Source organism: Orbicella franksi, chromosome 7 (assembly GCF_964199315.1).
Source record: "Orbicella franksi chromosome 7, jaOrbFran1.1, whole genome shotgun sequence".
Taxonomy (NCBI): domain Eukaryota; kingdom Metazoa; phylum Cnidaria; class Anthozoa; order Scleractinia; family Merulinidae; genus Orbicella; species Orbicella franksi.
In genome coordinates, this window is record NC_138151.1 from 29,757,167 (window position 1) to 29,776,524 (window position 19,358).

General features: G+C 41.8%; 1 protein-coding gene and 1 pseudogene across 1 annotated transcript in view; both read right to left on the minus strand.

Moving 5' to 3' along the window:
- Positions 1-1,500: 1,500 nt before the first annotated feature.
- Positions 1,501-3,084, minus strand: LOC145493714 (uncharacterized; annotated as a pseudogene).
- The window catches only part of LOC145493715 (angiotensin-converting enzyme-like), a 25,597-nt gene continuing 9,052 nt past the window's right edge, over positions 2,814-19,358 (minus strand). Inside the window, exons 4-10 of the mRNA XM_081473176.1 lie at positions 19,195-19,317; positions 18,697-19,013; positions 11,070-12,249; positions 7,837-8,060; positions 7,312-7,555; positions 6,480-6,602; positions 2,814-6,070 (exon numbers count right to left, since the gene is read on the minus strand). Of these exons, the coding sequence (XP_081329302.1) occupies positions 5,818-6,070; positions 6,480-6,602; positions 7,312-7,555; positions 7,837-8,060; positions 11,070-12,249; positions 18,697-19,013; positions 19,195-19,317 (2,464 nt within the window). The 3' untranslated portion in view covers positions 2,814-5,817. The remainder of the gene's footprint in view (positions 6,071-6,479; positions 6,603-7,311; positions 7,556-7,836; positions 8,061-11,069; positions 12,250-18,696; positions 19,014-19,194; positions 19,318-19,358) is intronic.

Below are 19,358 nucleotides of genomic sequence, written 5' to 3' on the forward strand. Positions count from 1 at the left end.
TTTTCATAAAAGATCAATAACTTTAAAAACGCGTAGTTACCCCTACATTTTATGTTATGAAATGAAAGTGGCAAGTCTATTCAACACGTGATTAGTTTCTGGTTGTGAACAAAAGGTATTTAGACTGTATTTTAGCTGAACCAGAGGAAGGCTGTCAGATACGCTAAAAGCGCTTTTGCAACGATTTTGTCATTAAAAACATATCAAAAATGTTTTTTATTACCATTTGCCATGTAGTTTAAAGATCTTTTTAAATGTGTTTGCTTTTCTGTATGTAAAGGCGAATTCTATGGAAATCTGTGAAGAAATCAGTATCCTTTCCTTCTTTTTTCAGGAAAATGCTGATGTCAGCATTTTTGTTGAGATTCAAGGCTAATTATCTCGAAAAAATGCGTGGCTACCCCCTTTTTTCTTTGTGGATTCCAATAGCCCTTGCAAAGATCTACTTTTTCCGCGTGGTCCAAACCTGGTGCAAAAACCTTTGTATTTAGTAGGTACCGTCCTTAACCAGCTGACCTTTTCATTAAATACTGTGCACTCCTGTAAGGATGTAAGCTGAGGTGTAGTGGCTAAACTAGTTCAAAATCGATTTGACTTACCATTCATTTTATTTTATACTACAACATGTACATCACATCTATTCTTCTTTACTATATGGCTAACTCCGTGAGCGGGCAAGATGAATCAAATCCTGCGCTGTGATTGGCTACCCGAGCGGGCAAGATGGAGCTTTCTTGCCCGCTCGGGACTACCCGCCGTGTCCCGCAAGAAAAATTTCCCAGAAAGCCAAATAATAAATCCTTTATTGACCAAGCTTGTTCGGTCAAGATGGCTGGATATTGGCCTCGTTCTTTTTTTGCGAGTTTATGGACCGAGACTCCGTCTCGGTCCATAAACACGCAAAAAAGAACTTGGCCGATATCCAGCCATCTTGACCTCACACTTGGTCAATAACGCATAAATGGTAATGAACTCCAGTAGATACACAGAACATTCAGGGGCCTGCAAATATTTAGCCCATCCCCAGCCAAATATTAAAATGTAAAAATTCTTACAGGTTGGGGACCATTATCAAAATTATTTCAACAGTCTCCAAGATTAACAGTTCTTACTAATAATTTAGGGGAGCAGGGATGGCGCAGACCCGGACCCGGCGTCATATGTGGGTTGAGTTTGCTGTTGGTTCTCTTCTCTGCTCCGAGAGGTTTTTCTCCGGGTACTCCGGTTTTCCCCTCTCCTCAAAAACCAACATTTCTCAAATTCCAATTCGATCCTTGAATGCACGGACATTTCTGAACGAGTTCTGTGAACTCCTTGGTGCTCCGTGGGTAAACAAATCACATTTACATTTACGTTTACATTTACATTTACGTTTACATTTACATTTTAATTACTGATGTAAGTTCACCTTGTTTTTTAACACATTAATTTATTAATTCGACAACAAAGTGATTGTGGCTCTTCAAATTGAATGAAAATTTGAGATAATGTAAATAACTTCTACTTGGATAGAGGAGGATAAAGATTACACAGGGAAGCACACACAATTACTTCCTGGTCAATTAACTTGAAAGATGTTCATGGGATATTTCCTTGGAATACTTTTAATTCTTTCAACCTCTCAATAGCTCTTTCAACATGTATCCTCACTTTCGCAATTGAACTGGTTTCTTTGCGAGCTTTCCTTGATAGCTGTCTACGTAGGTAAAAAATTAGAACTTTAAATTAATCAGTTAACGTTGACAGAAGTGGTTCGAGGGGGAATACTAAAAAAATTCTTTTTCTATACATGGGCAGGCTCAGCCCCAAGGTCTAAACCCTTACCCTACCATGTACCATTTTTGACAGACAAAGCACCCCTTTCACATATCTTGGAAGAAAATGAAAACCCTTTTAGACTCCTATAGAAGGATTATTACATCTTTAATCTTAAATATTTTACTTCATAGCCCCTAAAATACTGGAATCTATCATTATTATTCATTAGGTCTTTTAAGATACCGGTAGTTTGAAAGGCCCTTTTAAATTCCTAAATGCCACTTTTCCTACCCTTTTGTTTTGTATACTCATTTATAGGCAATTTTGGGTGTTACCCACCCCCCTCCCTCAAAGGGGAGGGGAGTGGCTACCTACCTTTTAGTGAATGGGGTTTAGAGAGAAGATATATATGAGAGAAAAGAAACAAACTCCCATTAGAATATCGCAAAACCAGCATTGGTTACCTTTAGTAAAAGGGGGCATGTTGAGCTTCACTCCTTTTTTTGTGAGAAGATCTCTGATTGTGAAACCCCTGTCCGCCATGACTTGGCCTCCTTCTTCTAAAAGGTCTATAGGGCCACTTTCTTGAGTAACTCACCGATCGCTTGTGCTTCCAGACCATAATTTGGATGTAAAAGAAAAAGCTCCAGATGGGGTGATTCCTACCAGTAACTTAACAGAGTTATGATGCTTGTAATCACTCCAAGTGGCCTTTTTGCACTTGGGGAGGAAGGCCTCTCAATAAAAAAAACTCAGTGCCATCGATGATGAAGCGAGTATCTGGATATTTTGAAAATGAAATAGGTATATGAGATTTAATTTCCTCTTGATGGTCAGCGAAGTATTGAACCTTTTAAAGTCAGAGCTAAAAAGCGAACCCATGTTATATAAATCCCACTAACTGTGCTGACAGAAACTGCGAACATATCAGCAAGATGCCTTTCCATAAGACCTAGTTTCAGCCGCAACAGAATAAGAATAAACTCCTCCTTCAGTTCAAGTTTGCGTTTTCGACCTGGTTTTTCCTTCTCGTGATCATCGTGGTAGTAGGATTTCTGATCCTTGGTCTTGTCCCAATACTTCATTTTTTTCTGCATACGGAAAGAGGGTGTTGACGAGAAACATGAAACAAGATAGTGAGGGAATGCCTGTGTAAAATTTTACAGATTCGTTACTTTTCAACACGTCTTGGACCACTTGCTCTCTTCTTCTTTGGGCATTAGCACCTACTTGAATTACTTGACTGAAGGCTGGGCTGAAGTCGAAGAATGATTCATCGCCCGTTCCATTTTGGCAAGGTCTTCCATTGTAAGTTCGGTCTGGCATAGCACGTTTGTGTGTTGCTCATCCACGTTTTCCAATCGGTCCGTGTAATCATGATCGCTTGTCACATCAGTGTTCGTTCCTGTCCATTCTGCTGATGAATACATTGCATTGATTTTACCTTCCTGCGTGTCTGCCCTTTGCCTTTTCGCCGGTAACTTAATTAAATTATCTGTCGAGTGTTCAACTTCAGCTCGACGATCGCGCTTGTTTTTTCTCTCTTTACGTAGATCGTTGTTTGCTTCAAGCTGTGTTGGATCAAATATTGTCGGTACACTGCATGAAATGACTTCAATCTTTCCGGAGAGTGTCTTTTTAAGGTCTTGTTCACTGAAATGTTGCAAGCATATCCTAGGATCTTTTAGACTCTTAAACTTTTCGCGCAGTTTCTGATGGGAATGAAAGCAAAAAAATGAGAGATCAGGCTTGTTGTGGGTTCCATTTTTACACAAAACTACTGCACAGTATTTGACCATGGTTTAACTGCAATGGTGCTCGAGACAAAAACAATATTTCCTATCTTTCCTCTCTGTATCTTTTTACTTCTCGCGCGCTATTCCCCCAAGCCTCGTTTTTGCGCGTCTACTTGGTACCAGTCTTACGCGCCTGAATATATCGTGCAATCTCGCCAAAATACATTTTAATTGCGTTCGACGAAGTGGAACGCAAACCTAATTTTGACCTGTGGCTTTCCAGCGTTGGTTTCCCCGTGCACGGTCATAGGCTGAAAAAACCACATTCCTGTGAGGACACCAAAATGGCCACCCCGCTTGATTTTTGCAGGGGCATGTCACGGCCAGTAAACTGGTACCCTTTAATGCTAAGACATGTGATAAGACATGTGGCGAACATGTGAGTATGTGAGCAGGCCATTTGAGCTTGTCTTTCCGAGGGATATTTTTTTGACTTCTTTCTATTCAGTCGCCGTACGTTTCGCTATTATGTGCTCTCAGCGTTAGACTGTTTTGGCGAATTCAAACGCTTCGACGGTAGCATTTATCGAAATCTGAGAGAGTTGTCCTTGTTTATTAACACGACTTGGCTTTGGGATGATAACCGTGGGAACAGCTACATTTTGACTGCATTTGTTGATTAGTTCTAGTCGCGACAGATAGCTCAGTCTTTATCCGGTCGAAATTTGATTGTTTGGAATCGGTGGAAAAGTACTCTGAACGGCAAGATCCATAAGACTACTTTATTCATTAGGGGAAATACTCGAATTAGTGGCACGGAGTTTGCTTACGATAAACGAGCGCACGAAACGAGCTCGCGATTGCAAATGCTAGGTTAGAATAAGGTACGTAATTTAGATATTCTATGAAACTTGCGAGTCTACAGAAACTGGCGGCGTCACGCAACGTATCAACAAATCGTGACCTCTTCACTAACATGGACTTTGACGCTGTGCATATCTGGCTGTAAAACCTCGGTTGCTGCTGAAAAATGTTGATTTCAGCAATAGACAGAGGTTGAAAGTCAGCCAGTGAAATCATTTATTAAGGTATGTATATTAAAGTGAGGGCGTCGAACGCACTTTCATAATCTCTGGTTACTACTAGTTTATGAATTTTGTTTAGCGCGGCAGAAGCACGACGTTTGAATCGCTGCCGTGCCAGAGTCGTGTAGCAAGGCAGAGCTTTTCGAACTTAATTGTTTGCCGAACGTAATTCAAAAGTTTGATTCAGACGCCGTGCTTCTTCTTAACTTAATTCCTGAATTTAGTTCGGCACGGCAGAAGCACGACGTCTGAACTGGGCCTTAACCCCTACGTTAGTGACAGTTCCACGAACATTGTTTGCTTTTCGGATTTTTCTATTTAGTACTTAAATTTCCTGTTGTTACAACAAGTTGTGTTCCTTCGTGTAATAATTATAAGTCACATTAATTTCCCTCATTTGAAATTTTATCATCTCTTTTGCGTTAATCCTCTTTATTAGAAAGTGTTTTATCCTTCGATCCACGCTAACTTAACTCGCGTTAATTCCGATCGACTACCCTCATTAGCATGAACGTTAATTTCCTATTAAAAGGTATGTTGTTGGTAAACCAACAAGGAAATGCTTTCCACCGTTTTTGCTTGAGTATCTTTGGAAAATGTTTACTGAAATGTGGCCTATATATACACAGCCCGTTTGGGGAGGGGTCAGGCTGGGAAACCCAAGATAGAAGGGGAGGGGAACTCTACACGAAGCGAGAGAACAGAGGTTACCAATAGGGGTTTCTAAGGCAGCGGGAATTGGGAGAAATAGGGAAATATTTTGTATTATTACGAAATATTTAACCGCCAATGAAGGGAAGGGCGGAACCTGTCGCAGTGAAAAGTTTAGACACTCTAGTCCCCTCTAACCCACCTGATCCCACCCCACTGGGTTGTGAGATAACCAACCTCGTCCTCAGGCCAGGGCTTTTTCCCCTTCACATGGCTTTTTGACCGGTAAAGTTTCTCACTGAGATGATAAATCGTAAGCAGGCTTCGCCCTACCTAAAACTTCCCTCCAGTTATTTATTATTAATTGGTAACAGGACCTAGACTCCACTCAAAAGCTTCAGTTCACTAGGATATAATTTATACTATCATGAAATATATGCAGCCATAGTACATAAAAACGAAAACCACGCGATTACACTACCAAGCTACTTGAAATATAATCACTTCTAACTCTCAAATGAAACAATACAGTCTGCACACTACAGTTCGAAAATTGAGTTACTCAGGGCCGCAGCTAGCTGGCGGCTTCAACGAAAGAACACAGCGAGTGCAACCAACGCGCAAGCAAACGTGTTTAACAGGACTGGAACGAGTGAAGTGACTCCATCTGCAATGTCCCATCCAGGAGCGGCGTATCCGATCTCTTCACGCTGCTCCACCATCCACTTACGAAGCGGTTCAAAATATTCAGTCAGCGCTCCAACATCCAGCGTTTCACTTCCGGTCAGCTTCTTCAGGGCTTCCGGCCAAGGTTTGCTTTTGCCCATCTTCAGCATATCGCTAAAAAGAGAAGAGGAAAAGGATAGCACCATGAACAGTGAATCAGTACTACAGTATTACAGTTTTACAGACGCGACGAGTGAAAGATCTTTGCTCTTCACGCCTAAGAAATAGAAATGATGCCTGCATTTGACACATTTCCCAGCGTTCAACTCACACAGCCTGCGTTGCAGGAAGAGGTACGGTGGTACCATCCACGCTTTGCTTCCCCCTCCCCCGTTTAACGCCTGCTGCACAGGCTCGACTCACCCAACTCTTTCTGTTTCCCTTTCTGCAAAGGCTTTGGCGCTCATTACAGTATTAAAAAGCTTCGACACGGAATTCAATGGTCCTTGAACAGATTTTCTCCCCGCACCAAGAGACTTGAGTTATCTGTTGAAAACAGTAGTAGCTCCACTAATAAACTTACCCGATCTTCTTTCCTGCCTCCTTTGACTGGTAGATGGAACATGTATGTAAAGGTCCTTTAAAACCAGCTGCGTTACAAGCGGCCTTGTGGAACTGGAACTGTAGCACGTAACTCATGAAATACCTACGCAAGGAAAACAAGAGGCTATTCTCCAGTCTGTCAATCAAGTAACGCCAAGCGAAAGCACGTACCCTTCCCACGCCCAAAATCACTACTGCTCTCAATGTAGGGTTTTCACTTTCACGAGTCCAGCTGTACCTCGTTAGCAGTTGGCTATGTTAGAAAGTCTCTCTGGCGAAATTCTCAGTTTCTCTACTCCGTATCGAGCGGTCCGGATTCAAGCCCTGCCCGATGTAACTGTGTTGTGCTCTTGGGCAGGACACTTGCTTCTCTATGTTTAAGTTATAAATGGTAGCGAGTCGAACTTTGTTGAAACCGGGCTAAGTGCTTGCCTTACGGGCAAAATGCAGCTTATGAACACAATTCAACTATCATGTGTCAAGTGCAAATAATTCTAGACATTTATCATCGGTTTCCATAGTTTTACGGGCGCATGTCTGAGGGCTTGGAAATGGAAAATTTGCTAATGTAGCTCACGCAACTGGAGTATGTATGTAAGAAGCCGCTTTTGCTAATCAAAAAAAAAACAAAAAAAAACTAGAAATTACGCAGTTTAATTCACCGTAGCCTCTTCCAGGCGTTCAGTTAGTTGGGGCGCAGCGCGAATAACCGGCAAGCGAAAAAAAATGGGAGAAGCGTTTCTCGTGCCGCGCTTCTAAAGAGAAGCGAGATTTTGATCAAAATTGGAAGTTATAAAAAATGAAATTCAAACCTAATGTAGGGTGTGTTGGCAGGGATGTGGTACTTGCATCCGGGGTCAAAGTCCTTTTCGGACCGTTCTACAGGTGGCTTTATTCCCTGGTACTTAGTCCTCAGTTTCCACCACTCGGCATTGTAGTTCGCGTCAGTGATGGCCCCACTGAACACCTTCCATCGCCATTGATCGATCATATACCCGAACGGTAGAAAAGCGATTTTACGCAGCGCCATCTTCATTAGGGCGTTTATGTCTGATTCTGAGGACAAAAAACAGCAATTAAGAATGTAAAAAACATTGTGGTTCGAAGGAAGAAGGGGGGAGGGGGAAGGGGGAAGGGGGAAGGGGGAAGGGGGAAGGGGGAAGGGGGAAGGGGGAAGGGGGCAGGGGGCAGGGAGAGGGGAGAGGGGAGAAGGAGGGGGCGACCTTGTGTCAGCCCCGTTTTCCCCCTCCATCCTTCCCATACACTTAAGTGTCTGCAGCGCTCTGTACTTCTGAGAGCCTGAAACAGATCATTTATTTTGTACTGTATTTCCTTACTCGAGTCATTGCTGTAAGCGTCCAACAGACCAATTTTCTTCAAGTGTTGTGGTGTATCAACCGACAGTGACATGGTGTCACCAACGGCCTCATGGAATCCTGGGTTGGCGCCAGTGCGGTACTCGAAAGGTTGATCCCAGTACTGCAAGTAATACTGAATATGGCCCAGCTCATGATGGGTGGTTACCAAGTCGTTGTGATTAATGTTGGTACATTGCTTGACCCTGTTAAAGGCAAATAACAATGGCTGAAGTTATAACGCTTCCAAAACAAACTGCATTTGTGATAAGGCAAAAACATGGGCTATTGGCCAAGAATGAGATCAAGATGGCTTGATACTATGGTCAAGTTCTTTTTCTGCGTGTTTGTTAACCGCGCTAGACGGAGTCGAGATCCATGAGCACGCAATACAGGTCAACAACAGATCGTTTTCACTGTCACGCAAAGAAAAAATAAATCGAAAACTATTCAGTGATTAAGTCAAGAAATTGTAATGTTATAGGAGATAAGTAAAGAAGACACTTTTCCAAGTTTTAGGTCTCTAAGTTTTCCCAAACTTCAGATATTCGCCTAAATGTTTTGCGCCAATTCACAGAGCCCAGTATAGAGCCGCCATGTTGGTGTACCTCCGTGGTCCACCAATATGGTGACAGGAAAATAGCGTAAACATATGGAACATACTTTGGCTATCTAGATGACTGATTATCTGAACTGAACCAACAAACATTAACACAAGCAATTTTCTTACTACTTTAACTCCTAAAACGGCTAAAACTCACGAGATAAGTGTATATTTCTGGACAAACGCGATCGTAGCTCTATGTCACCCACCGCCACCGCTGCTCACCGCGCTAGTTTCCAAACCCAACACGAAAAGTTGTAAACAGAGATAAATTTAGATTCCCTTATGCCTAATGAGGCTTAAAACTTTCGTGGCTCTTTAGTTTTGGATTTTGAAATTTGATGACGTCACGTGAAAACGATTTTTTACCAGCTAAGTTCAACGCCAATGCGTTACGATGCATGACTTGTGACGAGGTGGTGTGACGCAACAAAAGAACGGTAAAAGGGAAATATACTCAGCTAAGTTCAATGCATCAGTCAATTCCAGCAGTGCCCATCCCCCACCCCCCCGGGCAACCGCGGGGCATTTGCTCACGTTGTCAGTCCCGGGGATGGGGCATCCGCAATTATATCGCGGCCCGGGGGCTGGGCATTTGCGTACCCCGGGGCGACCCCCTGTCATTCGACACACGTGTTTTGGAAAGTGCCATGGTTGAGTTCATCGGGAAAGACGAGGCGTTTGTCGAACAATGTCTTGTCCGTCAGGGACTAGACAAACTTGCAGATGTTTTTAAAGGTATGTTTTCTCAATTTCAGATATTTCTTCATTACTTGTAAGCATGTAAATATAAGCGACAAGGTGAACTATATTTTGTTCATCACAAAACAATCACTGACGTGAACACGACTATTTCGCATTTCGCATTCAAAACTAGTCTAGCATTTTTTAAATTCATGAAAGTGGAGTTAAAATACTTAATGTTGGCGAATTCAAATGATGCGATCTTCAAGACAGATCTTGCGAGCTTAAAATGCAATGCATCATCATTTAAAATGTCTCGATTCTTCACAGAAAAAGTAGCCAGCGAATACAGGCGCCTATCATCGCTCGCGGCTGGGGGCACGTCCGCCGCAATCCCAGCTATCCTCCAGCAAACTGTTAAAAACAAATATAAAGAATTAAATATAATCAGAATCAACTAACACGTACTGTTGTCCTTGAAGTCTTACCGTTGCGTTAAAATACTGAACAGTTGAACGTTTTATTCACTGATTAATTAAAAAACTGCGGAGGTGTTGGAAGGCGACGATCCCGGGGGCGGGGCATTTGCCCTCCTTCTTCGTCCCCACCCCGGGGCAGTTAGACAGCTTATGTGTCCCCACCCAGGGGAATTTGCCCATTTTTAAAAAAAAAAATGCTAATGCCCGGGGGTTAGCCCGGGGGGGGGGGGGATGGGCACTGCTGGAATTGACTGATGCACAACGCTGACTTGATCAAGTCACTACGAGTACGAGACTACGAGTACCTGGCGAGTAGTCACTGTTCCGCCTAGTCTGTCGAGCTTGACGCGAAACAAACAAACCGAAAAAAAAAAAACGAGAAGAAAAAAATGGCCGTCCGGCCTCTTCGTTAGGTAGACTATGAGTAGTCCCTCTTTCGCTAAAAATGGCCGCATGAAATCCTGGGGGGGGGGGGGGGGGGGACGAGCGCTTACTTTCGCGCGCTTCTTGCCCCAAATGGAGAAAGGACATCCACCTTACTTTTTTCGAAATATTCTGCAAAAGAACGATGACGGAGCAGCTATTCAGATTTAGCATGTCAATTTTAATTGGGAAACACCTGTGTATTGTAGTGAAACTAACTTTATTTAAACCACCAAATCGAACAATGAATGGACACTTTACAATAAACTGCGATTAAAGGTCACGCCTTCTGTTTGTGCGCTTCGTTTGAAGATCGGGTATTTACAATGAATTTGAAGAAGATATCAAGGGTCAGGTCTACAAATGCCAAAAAGTATATTCCGGTGAGTTCTTTATTTAGACAATTAATGCCTTTAAAAGTCGAAACAAAGACCTTGCTTATATAAGATTAATGGCAAAAATTAGTCATTAATAAAGCGTGTTTAAACGCGGAACGAATGTGACACACAAAATACAAAAGACATGTATTTTAACAGCTTACAAGTTAGGAAATCAGTGAAACAAAGTTTGTAATTTTAAACCTTGTTAAAACAGCATTCTTTGTACATCTAAATGGTGTTTGTAAAGAAGGTCAATGATACGATATAGGTCTAAAACGATGGAATAAGCTCACTTAGTAACGGATAAATAAAAAATAAATAACATTCTTCCACTTGGAATTTGAAATTGCACCTCTTTATCGACATTTCAAATTTTCTTTAAGACTTCTGTGGTCTGTGAAGCAGACAGGTTATAAGAAAACGCAGAAAACCATTGATTAGAATTACAATGCTTTTTGATGTATTACCAATTTCTCAAAAATAGATCTAAAACATATATAAGGTAATTAGCCTAGGAGAGCATCCGGTTTTTTTGGCTCTTGTTTCACGCGCCGAGAAAAAAACCCGGCAGGTGAAACAAGAGCCGCAAAAACCGGATGCTCTCTCAGGCTATAAGGAATGAGGAGAATTGAATATATGCCTTACCTTACGTCTTTGTTTATGGCGAAATCCCAGGCGGATGCGTGACAAATGACCTGACGGTCTTTAGGTTTGGTGATCATAGACTTTTCATAGAACGATGCCGGTAGCGCCTCGAGGCCGATCGATTGGAAAAACGAGTCCGCTAGTTTAAACATCATGGTCGCGTTATACTCTTTCTTGACCATGTTTGCGGTTACATCCAAGCTTGACTGATTTTTGTAGGGCTCGACCAATTCGTAAATATTCACCCAGGACTGGGCCCACATATTGCCGAGGAGATGCGCAGGGATGGGACCTTCAGGCGACATTTCTTCATACTTCTGGCTCAACTTGTAGCGAACATAAGCATGCAACTCTTGGTAGAGCGGTTTGAGTTTGTTCCAGAATCCCTCCACGATGACTGGCAGGTTGTCCACCTCGTACCAGGACCGCCAATACTCACCAATATCTCTCCAGCCATTTTCTTTCGCGCCTGTGTTCAACAATTCTACAAATTCCTTGTAGCGGGGTCGTAATTTCGGGCCAACTGCGTCTCGCCAGCCTTTCCAAGCAAACAATAATCGACTGTAGTCGCGCGATTTCGATAGGATCGCATACAGGTCAGGGTCTAGTTCTAATTGGTCCCCGTTTGAATCCTCAACTTTTCCCGTGCTGTAAATTTCCTCCATTAACGACTCGAGCATGGTGAGTTTCTTTAGAGTTTCCTCGTCTTTCGGTGTAGCTGAGGCAGTGATTCTCTTAATTTGTCTGGCAGTGTCGTAGGAAAGCTTAGAAGTGTCGAAAACGGACGCATTCGTTTGCATCTTCTTGTAGAAGGCTGAGAACGCTAAGCTCGCGTTAGTCTTGAGCGCTTTGTTGTAATCGGTGAGGTTTGTAGCGTGGTTCCAAGAGGCCACGGTCGACTTGTAGTCCTCCTGCGGTGTGATACTGTTGTATTTAGCGAGGAATTCCTTCGCGTTGTCTTCCTCTGCTTGATCAAGAGCAGCCTCGAGAAGAAACGGTCCGAATACCGCAACAAGGGCAAGGAAAAACGGAACTTTGAGCTCCATTGCGCTGCTTCTGCAAACGTTGACCGCAAAATCCGGGAAATTGAATTGGTGGGCGTTCCAGTGTATACAATAGGCAGGCGACGTGGAGATATCGCGTACCAGTACCCTTCTGTCAATTAATATTGAAGAACAGTCAGCGTGTCAAAGTGTCAGCTGTCATAATTCCGAAAGACTAAAGGACCCTTCCGAAAACAGCGACAAATCAAAATTCATGGTTCTTGGTACATGTATACCTTATTACATGAAATTTTCGCGACACGTTTATTTCGCGATTTTGGGCTGTGCATATTTCGCGACACTCAAATTCGGCGATTTTGGGAAAATTTTGTATTTTGAATCACTTAAAACTTCGCGTTTTCGAGCAACACAGCATTTATTTCCTTTGTAACTTAAACATGTCCTTGATTTAGTGAGCCGACTTTACCAAAGGTATAGTAACGTCAAGATCAACAGAACACAACGGGGGGACTTTCTCTTAATAACTAGTGTGAGCCACCTATTTTTCGCGTCATGCTATGATCGCGACTCTGATTGTTTGGTTCACTTAAATTTCGCGGTTTTTTAAATCGCGAAATTCGCGAAATTAACGTGTCGCGAAAATTTCATGTAATGAATCAAATCGAGCACAACGTCGGATGCCTCTACGATTAAGAAACAATGAAAATAAAGAGACAAAACGAGATTAGTAACTATACCTCACTAATCTGTAATAGCCTGCGATGCTATTACAGACGCTATCGCTTTCTCCGGGGATACTCCCAGAAAAATTTGGTGGGGGAGTGCGGCCCGCTTCCCAAAACCCTTACCCTTACCCTAGTCAACTATGAAAAACATGAGGAGAATGAGGAAAACAATTTAAAAACGGACGTTTTTGAAAATGATGTAGTCACGGTATTCATGTGATTTCCTTAACCGGTTTTTCCTCAAACACTAATGCAAAATGACCGGTGATCGTTGCGTTTTTAAATTTCTCCGGTGTATTGTGGACGGAAAACATGTTTGATGCGTTTTCAGAGTGAAACCCGTTTTCAAATTCCCCCGGTGTAGTGGACGGAGCCTTACATATAACGAAAATGGCGCGAAGGGATAAAATTAAAAAGACCACTTCGAGTTATGGAGGGCTCGAGTAACTGAGGATAAAATTTCAATAGATGTAACAACAAATCCAGAAAAAAAAAACCGGAAAAAAAACACAATTAGGGTTCGAGTTGTTGGCGTCAGGTTCGAGTTAACGCGGGTTCGAGGTTTTCACCGGGGAACCAGCTAGACCCAACAATGTCGAAACAGCAGCCCAGTAACAGTTGCATCTTGGCTCTCAGTTTGGACTCTATCATGCCGTTGTTGCCGAAAGTTTTTTACGTGGGAAACAGCCTCGCTCAATTGAAAAAAGTACCCCTATCGGGCTTGGACCTCTCCGTACACAATTGGGTCTCTCCTAGGAACACGGCTTAGTCTTCAGTATTTTTGGAAGCTATATGTCAGATTCTGTCATGTTGCACTGAGCAGATGAACCAACAAAGAGCACTACTTTCTCCTGCATCAACAGAGTGAAGGACGAAACTTTTTGAATTTAATAAGACTTGATCTCCGGAAATTTCCATATAGCAAATATGTTGTAGACAAACATTTCAATCACTCGAGCATAAAGACAATATGGTTAACAAGAAATCAGGGGCACCCAACGGATCGTTTCGGTAAATTATCTGTTCGGAAGGCCTTTAATCGCCTCTGATTTTCTTAAGAGAATTGTCACCTCGAACTTTCGTGATATGAGAAATTTTATGTCTGTTGTTTTCGGATTGTTAAAAATGTCGTTTTGGGAACCGAAAAAAGATCAGCTATCATTTTCGGAAAGGCGATAAGACCTAAGGTTTTCGGGAAATGGACAAAACAGCCCTAATAAATTCGAGAATACTCAAGTTCCCCTAGAATAACCGAACAGATAAAATTTTTTTGGCGCAACCTAAAATTAAACTGCAGAGCTTTAAAAGTACTACAGATAGCCTAAAACAGCGTTTAAAAGCATTCGAGAGAAAACGGTCGTTGGGTGCCCCTGAAGAGATGAAATAATGCGTATACGTTTGATTTATAATAACGGCTGATGATCGCGAAAACTCGAGAGATCACGAGCAGATTTGGAGAATTCAAAAAGCCAGTTCCCAATCAAGTGAAGCTAGTCAATCAGTTTGGGAAACCTTCTCGCGGTTTCAGACTCCAGTTTAAACGAAACGCTTTTTTAAAAAAGTGGCGAAATTTAACCGTAGCCAATTATTCAATTTGCCCCTAGCTGGTTCATGGTTATATCCAACACACTCATGGAAACTCCCTGTCTGTCGAGCTTAGCAATGGAGAAAATATAATTTTTAGTTTACTGTGAGGTGCTTCCTACATCCTCCTTTCTGTTAACGAATAAAATTTTCAATCCGTGATCCATTAGTCAGGCAGCATTTTGACGATTCGCCAGCAAGTTCTAATTAAACAAAGAATCAACTTGCTATAGAATTTGTTGTTCTTTATACTATAAATTTGAATAGGTTTAGTTAGCATGTTTGGGCTTCTAAAAGCTCACTTACCTTTCAGTTTTTTTGCTTGTGTTTTCACTGATCTGTGGACACACTCGATGCTGTTTATACCCAAGCGGATGATATATTCATATCCGTGCCAAAAAAAAAAAAAAAAAAATGTATTAAAGAAGTAAATTTATGGACAGCTCTTCGGTGCCAAGGAATATCCATGACTGACCAAGATGTCGTTTCTCATTACTATTTTCCATAAATGTCTTGTACTGTTAGCTTTGAGAATTTAAGGGTTCATCAACACATCAACCGTATTTAACGAATTCTTTTTTTTTTTCACTGTCTGTCAATGTATTGGTTTTGTAGCTGTTCTATGATAAGAACGCATGCTGACTGTCTTCTTTGACTGCTTAGAAACCGCTATTCCAAGACTGGAATTTTTAGTTCTTACAATTAAGAAAATGCTTTAACTTATGGGCTCGAAGAAATAAAATTTGATAAAGTTTGCTTTTTTTAAATGAACAAAATAAATTTCGTTTCCTGGTATATCGTGATAAGAAGCAAGCTAATGGCAATTTTAAGAGAAATACAATGTAATTAAACTATAAGTGGAAATATTTCAAAAGAACCGTTTTCCATTGATAGTTTCATTGTATTATTGTCTGAGTTTGACATGGAACGCCCGTAGAGGCCGGGCGAAGATAAACGGGAGGCGGGTGGGGTGGGGTGGGGTGGGTTGGGAACTGGCAGATGAGCTTTCCTGAAACACATATGGGTACCCGGATATTGGGCGTGCGTAATGGCACTAAACTGCTCTCGACATTGTTCATAAAACCATGTCTTTGATCCTTGTGGCGTCGTTCCCCGTTTTCGTATGATTTTCTGTGTTTTGGAGAGTGTTGAAAGGGATTACCCCCACGGGACTCGCATATAAAAGAACGGGGGGACCACGTCCTTTTTATAAGGGAGTCCCCCAGGGATTTTCGTCAATTTTTCGCGATCGCGTTGTTTTTCAACGAGTAAAAAGTATAGTAAATTTAAGTAAATATCAGCCGGACCGGACTCCAGAATAACGTATTGTGTTTAATCCTTTATCCATCACTTTTCGTCGGGATAGCATCTGGTATCTCTTGATTTCCACTGCTCACAAACATTCCCGTGCAACGGCAGCGTTGAAGGCGGAATGCGCTAACGCTTATGATTTTGTCGCCCAAGGTCTCCGATACGCAAAACTTAGTCTGTCCACAGAGGTTCTCACTTTTTTGCCACGAGTTATTTTTCTTCGAACGCGCGAAATTTACGCGCGAGAAAATTAAACTCTACGGTATTTTGATCTTTCCCCAGTCCTACCCTGTTTGCGTTTTAGCGCGTGTATCCCACGCGCCGGGTTAATATTTTACTAAGCTTGCGATCTCGACGAACTCAAGACAAAACAGAGGGCCCGTTGACAGGCTATGAACATCTTTCCTGAAGAATTAACAGTCATTCAAAGAACAGACGATCTCTTACACTTTTTCATTTTCGTAACGAGGTTTGGTCTTGTGTACAGCTGTACCATTCTACTTCCTGTTGGCTATGACCACTTGCAGTCTAGTCATACGTGACTTCCCTGTCTTGGAGCACCATCCATGGGTAAGGATTGGCAGTTGTAAGCTACTCGGCGTGATGGGCATGAGTGAGTGAGTAAGTGAGACAATTGTTATTCCAACGTCACGCAAGTTTAAATTTAATTTTGTTTAGCTCATGCTTCTCCAAGCTTTTGACAGTTGTTCCCTGTCTCCAGTGCACGATACCGTGCCAGGTGGTCGCCTAAAGTGTGATCCATAAACGCTGAATAGTTCGAAGGATTGTAGGGCGTGTATCTTCGTCATATCAAGATCCTCTTCAAAACAGTGCTTCAAAACGGCATTTCCTTAGCCCCCCTCCCCCCCCAAAAAAAGAAAAAATAAAAAAATAAAAAAATAAAAAACCATTTTACAGCCCCCCCCCTCCAGTGTTCATGATCAGTGCGTCTATTGTCATATGGAATTAAGAAACAAAAACTCAGATATATTAAAAAAACACCACTATATATTTGAAATTATTACGTAAATACGTTTTCGATATTGAATAACCTAAAGCGTTTTAGTATAAATCTACTAGCGTTCTATCACGAATGCCGTTCTCTGATTGGCTACGCTACTCACTTTCTATTCTGTGATAGATAGTGAGAAGCGTAGCGGTGTGCCGTTGTAAACAAAATGACTGCCGCTTCTTGGCGTTTTCGAAGTGTCTGCGAAGAGGATTTAGATAAAGTTTTGAACGAATAGTAGATTTATACTAAAACAATTAGATTATTCGCTCTCGATTTCTATGCGTGATAGTTGACGAGGGCGCAGTATTCGCCCCCGTCACCTTTCGCGATAGAAATCTCGAGCTCATAATCTAATTGTCTAATATAGTAAAGCGCCAGTTGTTTTGGAACATACAAAACTATCTTCCTGAGTAGTCAGAGAATCACAGTGAGACAAAACCAAACTGAATTTTCTACTCACTTATGAAGGTTAGGGTGGGGAGAAAGAAAAGCATATTATTTGTTGTGTCGATTTTTTGGAGCTTAGTAGAGAGCTTAAGCAGTGACAACGGCGACCCCGAGGACAAATTCAAGTTAAAAATAAAGTTATATTTTACCTTCAAATTTCACAATTGTCTAGATCTGTCCAGTGCGCCTACTGGTTTCAAAGGTTGCTCAAGTTAAATATGTAACGCCAGCGTTCCATTCCAAATAAAATACGAAAAATTATCCGCCGTCGTTCGCGTTCTCCAAAATACGCAGAACTTAGTCATTTCACGTTGTTGTTTTGCAAAGGACGGCAAAGAAATGTACAAAGATTAATAACGCACGTACACAGCTGTTGTTCTACTCACTAAATCTTTTGTTTGGTGACGTTCTCCGGTTGACGTTGCCGTCGTGGTTTGCTTCAGCTCTCTAAGTTTTGTTTTTAACGAAACTGCGGCGGACAATGCCAAGTTTCGCTGCTGCTTTCAAGGTTGATTAAAATGGATCAAAATGGCCGATTCAAAGGGTACCATGCCACTAAGTATGTTGCAAACGACAAGCTTTCGAAAAGACTCCTACACGACTTGTTTCGTGTAAATCAAACCTAAATGCTTAACACTGCGTATAATTACAACTCAACAGTCAAGTTACATATGGAGGTTACGTGAAAATCAAATTTTCCCCGTTCAAGCTGGTTGCAAAGCGAGTTACTTCATGTCCTCAAAGGAGAATATCGGAGTTTTCTGGGATTTCGACTGAAAGTGTCCATTTTAAAGAACCCAGTTTCAAGCAGAATTAGCCGTTTAGTGTGGTTTCGAGACTGGAATATGTAGCTTTTATCTTGGATAAACAGAGGATTAATTCATGAATTATGTTAGAGAGTTAATCTCCCATATAGGCCTTATTCCTAAGGTAACCTTTTAGATCACTCCCGCTTTCGGAAAGCCCAGGAATACTTAGAAATAGACGATCATGTGAAACAAAGTTTGCTCATCCGGACAGTCCAGGCAGCTAATCCACGCAATGCGCGTGTAACATTATCCGCGGGAGAACTTGGCACTACATGTAAGAATAATTTGAGTGGGATTTAATTTGAACGAAGTACGTCACGGTTTGGCATCTTGAAAAGTTTAGCCTTAATTTTTGAAGTTTGTCGTTTGTAATCCGTGTTAATCTTCTCGATCCTTTAATAACCACCCTTGATCCTTTATGGTTCATTATTATCTGTTTAGTGTTTTTCTGTCTTGATAAAGTACTATTTTCAGGTTTCCTTAAAGGTAATTTTGTACACGATCAAAATAACTCAAAATGCCGTGACTGTCCTATATAAGGGATTAACTCTTATCTTCTTTCCTCTCTTGTTCGGATTTATCCTCCTGTGCTTGCGTCATTAAGCGAACGGTAAAACATGATAATTGACTTAGTAATAAACATATTTATATCTTCAGATGCATCTTAATATTATGCTTTAAAGTCAATGTAGATAAAACGTCTTGATCCTTACAGTCATTCACGTTTTCAAAAACCAACAAGGACGAAAAGTAAAGCTATTATTAATGTACCAGCGGTGTTCAAAGACCAAGCATGCGCCGCTCCCTTAATTGGTTGGGTTGTTGGGCTATCAGTGTCCGGCAAAGTCGTTGGAATCACGCATGGGTCATACACAGGGCCGGGATTCTCAGGCCAACCTATTGTGTAATTCAAGGCGCATCTTTGGGCTCTTAGCCACAGGTACAGGGGCCAAAAGTACTCTTTCATGGGACCAACATCCATGGTCCTCCGGTTGGTGAGCTTTTCTAGGGCCTCGGGCCACGGCTTGCTCTTGCCTAGCTCGAGCATCTCGCTAGATGAATAAAAATACGAAGAAAATGAAACTGAATGAAATAAATGCAATAAGAATAATGATAATAAAAACTGCTTTGATTTCATTTTTGTTCCCAGACCTACTCGTCTTGACTAAAACCAACGAGGGCTCTGGAAATGAGAATGTCTTCGCCATTGTTCGACTCAACCCCGGTCCATACCTGATTTTTCTGCCCGCTTCGGTCGACTTGTAGATAGAGCACTGGTGAAGAGGGCCCTCAAAGCCCGCTAACTTACAGGCAGCCTTGTGGAACTGAAACTGTAGCACGTGACTGACAAAGTACCTGGGAAAAAATGCGACAAATATTTCTTAGTAAACACAGTT